This window comes from Saccostrea echinata, unplaced genomic scaffold (assembly GCF_033153115.1).
Source record: "Saccostrea echinata isolate AGI-Se365-2 ecotype Australia unplaced genomic scaffold, CSIRO_AGI_Sech_v1 ptg000042l, whole genome shotgun sequence".
Lineage (NCBI taxonomy): Eukaryota > Metazoa > Mollusca > Bivalvia > Ostreida > Ostreidae > Saccostrea > Saccostrea echinata.
Window position 1 is genome coordinate 3,705,221 of NW_026889791.1, and position 8,490 is coordinate 3,713,710.

General features: G+C 37.2%; 1 protein-coding gene across 1 annotated transcript; it reads right to left on the reverse strand.

Moving 5' to 3' along the window:
• Positions 1–215: 215 nt before the first annotated feature.
• Positions 216–8,490, reverse strand: LOC133201040 (heat shock 70 kDa protein 12A-like). Its single transcript, XM_061336843.1, has 9 exons — positions 6,876–8,490; positions 5,777–6,390; positions 5,203–5,424; positions 4,840–5,035; positions 3,125–3,247; positions 2,025–2,227; positions 1,745–1,913; positions 1,493–1,621; positions 216–726 (listed from the first exon to the last, which is right to left on the reverse strand). The coding sequence occupies exons 1-9, from the start codon at positions 8,389–8,391 to the stop codon at positions 251–253; spliced, it is 3,648 nt and encodes a 1,215-aa protein (XP_061192827.1). The 5' UTR covers positions 8,392–8,490; the 3' UTR covers positions 216–250.

Consider the following 8,490-nt stretch of genomic DNA (forward strand, 5'->3'; position numbering starts at 1 on the left):
ACATCGTCTATCTAATGCAGCTAATTAAGCAGTCAAAGAACTTTTTTGAGGTAGAACTATTTGAAATACTAGTAAGAGTTAAGCATGGCATTGAAATTATGTCGAAGTTATGATCTCTTTCTTTGCACACATCTTCATGAACACAATGGCTATATATCCATGGCTATATATCCTTTAATAAGCCATGTCAATTTGAATGTGTAATTACCAAGTAGTTTCGTCTGAGATTGTGTAGTTGAGGGATGATAAATCAGTAATTCAGAAAGTCAATAACCGCCTGGACACGATGGCCTGTACACACATCCAGGGCACTAACACGGATCTCCGTTTCTCCAAACACCATCCTGGTTTGAATTTCCCTCCTAGATAACTCGGACACAGAATCTTCCTCCAAATCCAAGGAAAGAATGCCGCATTTCTGAACTCCCGTATCCGTGATAAATGTAGTGTCTGGATTCTCTGCAGAGTATATATTAATCTGTATTTTCTTCTGATTTTGACAGGCTGGCCTATAACTCCTCAATATTACATCGCCCAAAGCCACAGGCTGGTCTTCGAGAACAAATTTATCAAAAATATCCATGCACCATTCTGTATCGCCTTTGACCATTTTCTTTTCCACGGGATGTAGGTCTGGTCTGAACGTGTTCAGAACACCCAGTCCATACGTCACCCGCGATTTCCTAACGTGGACCACAGTAGGATCCAATCCAAACAGCACAGAGCCTGTGAAGTACAATTAACATTTAGTTAACATAAAAAAAGTAAACGCTAAATATCAAAATGATATTTTTAAAATACAGTCCAGGGTCCCGTTTTATAAAAGAAATTGTCACTTTCTCATTTTGGAAATAGCTTTCTGTTTTGCATTAATCTGAATATGGTTCTGAAGTTTAAAAAGCATTTAGAAAGATGTATCTATCTATGCATGCAATTTTTAACAGAATGATATTACAATCAACTTAATTAAAGCAATATGAGCTGCAACTTTGATGTCAGAAATGTCTGTAGCAAAATTGTAATAACTTTTTCAATGACAGAAAAAAAAGAATGTTTATAAACTTCTGTTGTTTATATTTACGATGGAAGAACTATATATTTATAAGCTTTGATTGAAGCAAAATTACATTATTGTCGTCCTGTACAATATTTATTTCTTATATAATCCTATATATTTGATTGTACAGAATCCTTTATTCTGAAACAATTTGATACTTTATTTCCGTCTAATTGATCAAAAAGGCTTAAATTACATACAAATTTATCATAATAACACATTTTAACAGCAAAATAAAATTCTCAAAAATGCAGCTCATATTGCTTTAAGTTTTTAGTCTTAAGTTCTTTAGTAAAACAGGCCCCGATTCACACAAATATCATTATAGGATTTGTATTAATTAGATTGTGTCTGTGGTAGTCATGTCTAGACAAGATCAATAATAATTATTGATATTGATCCTGCCTATCCTAGTCCACATGAAACCCCTATTACCTTTCAGAATCGTTAGCCCCACCCCTTGAGGGATGATCACTTTTAACAGTGAACCGAATTCTTTTCTGATTCCGTCTTGTAAAATTGCTGATTCAGCAAAACCTCCGACTAGGAACATATACTTTAGATCTATAACGAATGAATACATTTCTTGTAATATAACACATTTTAGTATATGCTTCATTTTGAGTGATGTCACAATTTTTAGAGCCCGACAGGCTATCAAACACAACTGATGATGTACAATTTTACCCCTAGTTCCTCTGGCGTTAAGCACATCCCCAACAGCCTGTTTGATTTTATTTATTGTTGGAAGGAATAGTCTCCTCATCGCTTCCGGTGTCAGACGGAGCATGCCCAGACGTGACCATTGAATATCTTTATCTCCATATTTTTTAATGATGTGCTCCATACTAATTAGCTATATGTTAAAGAAGATTTTTATATATTTGTAAAACATTTAATGTAGCACAAATGACAGTAATAGAATTTGGTAAAATACTCATGAAGCAGAAGTGTTTGGTTAGATCACCTTGTGCTTCTTGCAGTAATCTATAAATGAAAACGGAAGGGCCACGTTAAGAGGAGATAACTTGTGCGGGCTGGCTGAGCGTTTTCTGGACTCAAAAGCAATCATCAAATCGACCCATCCAGCAGGACACTTCTGTCGATAATTCTCCATGAAGTTTTTACCAAATATCCTACCAAGAACGTTCTCAAATTCCAAATCGATACCTTTAATGTAATGTGTAATTAGTAAATAATTAGACACAATATACTAGTAGTACATCACTACAAATAAAACATGCAATATTATTTCCTTGCAAACATTTCCTTTTATGATTCATTCCAAGTACAAAAATAATTGCATATATTTATTTGTAAAATTATACCGTGAATGTTATAAATATAATTATGAATGTGAAGTACATTCTACATCTCCACTACATCTGGCTTTAGCTCATGAACCATAAGGGCCTCCTGAGGCTATCTATAACTCTGTCAGCTTCTGGCATTACCCAGGAACCAGGGGGGGGGGGCACCCCTGATCCCCCAAAAATTTTGCCGATATATAGAATACAAATAGAAAACACAGCTACTATATGCTTGTGTCCCCTCAATAAATATTTTTTTTGCTTGTCAAGAGAGTTTTGGTAGTTGATAGTGCCCCCCCCCCCACTATTGAAAATGTGGCTGTGCCCCCAAAACTGAAATTCCTTCCTACGGGCCTGATAAGGGCCTCCTGAGGCTCTGTATACATCTGTCGGCTTCTTGCCTTACCCACGTACATATACTTACCCATAAGGGCCTCATGACATTCTTAATAATCTGCCAGCTTCTAGTCATACCTACTGACCCATTAGGGCCCCCTGAGGCTTTGTATAACTCTGCCAGCTTCTGACCTTACCTACTGACCTATAAGGGCCCCCTGAGGCTATGTATAACTCTGCCAGATGACCTTACCTACTGACCCATAAGGGCCCCCTGAAGCTATGTATAGCTCTGCCAGATGACCTTACCTACTGACCCATAAGGGCCCCCTGAAGCTACGTATAACTCTGCCAGATGACCTTACCTGCTGACCCATAAGGGCCCCCTGAGGCTTTGTATAAGTCTGCCAGATGACCTTACCTACTGACCCATAAGGGCCACCTGAGGCTTTGTATAACTCTACCAGCTTCTGGTCTTCATCTACTTGATGTACAGTTATATCTACAGTCCCCCCTCCACAATCTACAACCATGTAACGGCTGCCTAAAACAAGAAGTCATTATATCAAATGTACGCATAGGGGTTTATTTTAAAACCATCGAAGTAAAGTAAATAAAACTTTATCAATATCTCGAACTCGCTGAGACTTAAAAAATCTTAAAAATCTATCTGAGGATTCCTGATATTGAAGTTAAAATTCGCTTCAACATCTCAAAATAGATATTCGAGATACTGAAGTTCAACTGTATCTCATTTTTTTATATAAACTAAGTCATCTGATATGGATATACAACTTGGAAATTGTCATGACGTTCTGGATGATGTATTAATTTTAAAAGCAAATAGAAATGTTAAAATAAAGAACAATAATCACTCAAAAGTCCAATCAAACAGTAAAAATTGTGAACAGAGCAAATACAGACTTCTGAAAACAGAGGTGGGATCTGTGCCATGGTGGAGTGAGCATCACCTGTCGACCGGTCACACCAGCCGTATACCCCTTGTCACGATCGGGTAAACGTTAAAATTCGTAGACAAGTGTGAAAATTATGTCCTAACAAGCTTACGAAACATTTGCCTTAACGATAAATTGTATTTGCAGACAAGGTCCTTGCATCGACCATAAAATTTGAGAATGCTGATTTTAAACGAGAGTGTTGATGTCCTTGTATCATGAACTTATTTGTCAGATGCCTGGCTCAGATTAGAAGTTGTTCGTACGTAGATAATGCTCTTGTGTATCGAATCAATTGGGAGACATAAACTCTATATGCAGATGGTACAATGTAATGGTATAATGCTACATTAATAAGGGAAGAAGACGATAGAAAAGTTGAGGTCATCACGTGATATCATAAAGTTTAGCTGTCAATTTGGCATCAATGTCTCTCTGTAGTAAAACATCCAATTATGAAAACAGATGTGTCAGACTCTGTAATGTCATTTATTTGGAGTTTAAAGGGATATATCGCATCGACGTAGGAATGAAAATGAACATTACTAATTGATAAAACATTGTCGATATATCTAAATGTAAAATTCTGCTTCATAAGAATACAAAACAGGTCGGCTAATAACGGAGCGCAGTTAGTGATATGACTTGAATTTATGGATAAAGTCTGAGGTTGGCATTAAAGATGTACTAGTAAATGAAAAGTAATATTTCCCCTGGATATGAAAAATCATGCAGACATCATTAGCTATTTGCTTTCACAACAAACAACACAAATCAAAACTGGTAAAGAATTATTTCTGGTCTAGTTCTGTTATATTCATATTGACATCTAAAAGGTAACAGTTACAACACCTTCTGATCTAATATTTGTGGTTATATTTCTGGAAAACCGATAAGGACTGATGTATAAGGACGTGCACATCTAGTAGGGGGGATTGGCAAGGGAGAGGATTACCTTTAACGAGTTCGTTTACTCCTACAATTGATACATCTGGAGGACAAGAAAGCATTTTCCAATACTGTTCCTCAAAACATCAAATTGGTAAAATCGCAATTTCAGCACATCGCAAAACAGCACAGAATATGGATTTCTATTGTTTACATTAGGTTTGTATTTTTTCTGTACATTTGAAATAAAATTTATCTTCAGCTAATTAGAAAGTGTACAAAATATACTAACCTTCTTTCAAATCCTCACAAGCAGGATTCATATTCATTGGCTCAACAGAGGCAAATTTTGGTGACTGAAGAGGGCGCTCTTCGTTTATTTCCGGAACAAGCTGGTACATTTTTAACGTTCTACAGTAGACAGAAGCAACTTCGGGTTCTAAAGCAATGATCAGCTGCTCCGGACATTGAGAGGAAACCAAACCACCCTACAAGAATTAAAATTATGTTTAACTGGTCTAGTTTATCGATGTTTGAGCACTAGAAATATACGTAAAATTTTCAAATTAATCATTAATAGGGGCACCATATCGATCTCATTCAGCTACATATATAAGATAAAACTTTTTGACATAAATGGAAAGAGCTTATTGACCTCGTAAGCAGCCTGTCTGGTAAATTGTTTTGCCGAAGCTCTCCATATTGCGGGTACACTGATGACCCATCGCACGTCTTCATTGAGAATCTTCATTCCTGATTGGTCACTTAGTTCTTGTAGGGCGTGGTCCCTGAAGAACTTCAGAGCCAGGGCAAATACAGCCATTGCTGGATAAAGTCTTCCATTAGAGGCTTTAAGTAATGTATCCTTGCTTAATTCCTTGAAATATAGAAGGGCGATTTTATTAATCAAGAAGTCATAACAAAAAATGCCCGAATAAAATAAGAATAAATGCGACTTTTTGGGTAAGTTTCGATATTGTTCTAAATACAAAAATATTTTAATATCATCACATCTGAGCTACACCTTTAAGAAATATGATTATTTTAAAAGTGCATGTATCTTATTAAATTTCACATGTGCATTTTTGTATGATTATCTCAATAGAAACTCCATGGTCGCAAATTAAATAATACAATGTAATACTTTTATTAGGATATAACTGGTTAAACAGTTAAAGCAAGCATATGACATTATTGAATAAAGGGAAAGTCTACGTATAAATTCTTACTGGCGTGTTATGGAGGATCATCTTGAACTTTTCAAAATACATCCACGTTTTTGCCTCCTCTTTGCCAAGGTCATGGTAGTTATCCCTAGCGCTGTAGCCAAAGGAGTGAAAATGACCCTCTGGAGTCAGGAGGATGCTGGTGGGGGTCTTCTCGTTGATGACCCCTGGGTCCCCGCCCTCCCATTTCCTCATTAAATGGACATGGGACGGGTCTCTTGTAAAACTGTAGGCATACCCACTGTATGTGGTACCAAAGTCGATGGCCACCACGACATGATGACCGCGGTGTTTTAAAGTCTCCTGCTCCGTAGTATCCGCGGAAACACCCAATATGGCGTTATCTAAGGTCTTCAGCACCTGGTGAATTTCTGCATTAATGCTGCGTGAATTTTCATGCTTTGAACCAGTTGGTGTACATATATTTTGTGGTTCAATTGCAGTACTTCGGTTTGGAGTGTTTTCGGTTAAGCCTACCTTTTCAGATATTACATTTTCAGTTACATTGTCATTTTCTTTTTCGGAAATTTGATTCTCGAGCGCAACCTTGTGTTCATGGTTTGATGACGTAGACGAACCAGACGAGTTGCTTGAGGTATCCTTATCTGACAGAGTTTCTGGAATTTGAAAGACTGATCTTATTAAGACAATTTTTCTTGTTATTAAGACAATTTTCCATATGTTTCAGCTGCTTATTCTTTTTTTAATCAAATCTTTAAATACTGTGAAATCACTAATTTTCGTGGAGGTAAATTTTCATTGTGTGTTTTTTGTTTTTTGTTTGTTTTTTTTTTTTTTGTTATGAAGGCACCCACGGATTCATGTACACCTCAAAATGTTAAAATTTCAAAATAATACAACTCTACACCACTTCAACTGTTCCACCACGAAATCAAATCCCTTTGAGCCTACATTTCTTTCTCAAACCACAAAAATTCGACTCCACGAAAATAAGTAATTTTACAGTACTTAAGACTATGAAGGAACCAAAGTGTGTGTCGTATAGTTACTACATCATTTCATAAAATATCAAAAGTTTATATTTTTACTGATGGGAATCCGTATATAAACTGCTTTTAAAATATCATTACTTCAGCAATACCTTGCTTTCCAAAATGATCGAAGGGCAGTTGTGATGACTGTGTTGGTAAAATGAGGGTATTATTGCTGGCGTAGATAGGACCATAGTACGCAACTGCCGTCCTTGGACAACCTGGGTTTTTATCAACGCTCACAAAACTTTCAGAGGCCATTTGTTTTACTTCAGAATTTTCACTATCATTTCCTGCATAGCTATGAAGACTTATTTTTTCTATAACGTCTGGAGGGTTACTTTGTGGAAGTGGAGGAGAGCCGTCCTCCGAGGACACCGACCTGTCCAGTTTGACGTTTCCTTTCAAAGCTTTATGGTTGTGTGTTTTGATATCGGAGTTACCATCATCCTCACTATCAGTGTTGTTCAATGAAGGCAAATCAGCTGAAATCGGTAAAGAATGAGGTGAGTTGACAGAGACACACGGCCCTTTTGACGGGTAAAACTCAGAGTCCAAAATATAACTGCCTTCTTTGCACGAAGACTCGGAATCTGAAGTTGTCGTCTCTGGTCTGTTTACAGTTCCAGGAAATAAGAAGCTACGTGAAGGCTGGAAATGGTCAGTGGAGTCAAATACTTGACGTGCAATTTTTGAAGAGTCCGAAGAGTCTGATTCCCCGGAATCTTTTGAGAGGGATGTATTTAGCTTAGTTTTTCCTAAAGAACTAGAATCATTTTTGACTGTTGTCTGGATACTTACTTCCGAATCGAAAATTCTATTGGTATCTTGCTCCGAGAATGACAATCTACCAAATGATTTTCTTTCAACAGATTTGTCCATAAATTCTTGGTTTACAGGTTCTGGAAATATTTCCTTGAACGAAGGCCTTTTGCGTAATACCTTGTGGATTTTGGATGATTCATCGCTATCACTGTCGGTTGCGTTATCAAGTACATGTTCAATGTCCTTTGTTTTGTACCTGGTTTTTGGTGAGGACGATCGTGAATTAGATGATTGGCTTCGCGATATGGAAGAGGATGTTGATGATGATGATGATGATTTTCGGATTCTGTCAGATCTAAGGCTAGATCTCTTACTTCCAACGCTTGGGGTCTTTTGGAGGGCACGGCAGTTTGTAACGTGAGAGGATGAAATGTCTCCTAGAGATATTATATCCCTCTCTGGAACAAAATTAAAAGCAGAATCCCCAGAGACTGTTACATCTCTTAGATTCCCAGATTTAGCTAAAAAGCCGTCGTCTATTTTTGCATTTGCATCCACATCGTACTCTAAATCCAAAGAAAAACTATGGGGTAGATTCAGTGAATTTCTCAACCGTGCTTTCTTCAAATTGCTTAAACTCTGTCCCCTGGTTATTGGTTCCCTGTTATAGTCTTCTCTGAAGGAACTAGAGGCCAAAATGTGACTAAGTGGCCGCTGCCTTGCCTCAAATTTTTGTTGTCTCAGTTGGTTTTCTGTGGGCCATGGATTGCCGAGCTTTCTATAAATCCCGTTGGTTTCATCTCTATACATGCGACGGCTAGCATCGGACACGCTGTATTTTAGTTTCCTATGTGTTGTCATGATCCTACGTGTCAATTTCTCTCACGATTTTCTTATGTCATACAAATCAAAGCCATTGGTAAATTCGAACTTTTAATGTTCAAATCTCATCTAATAAAT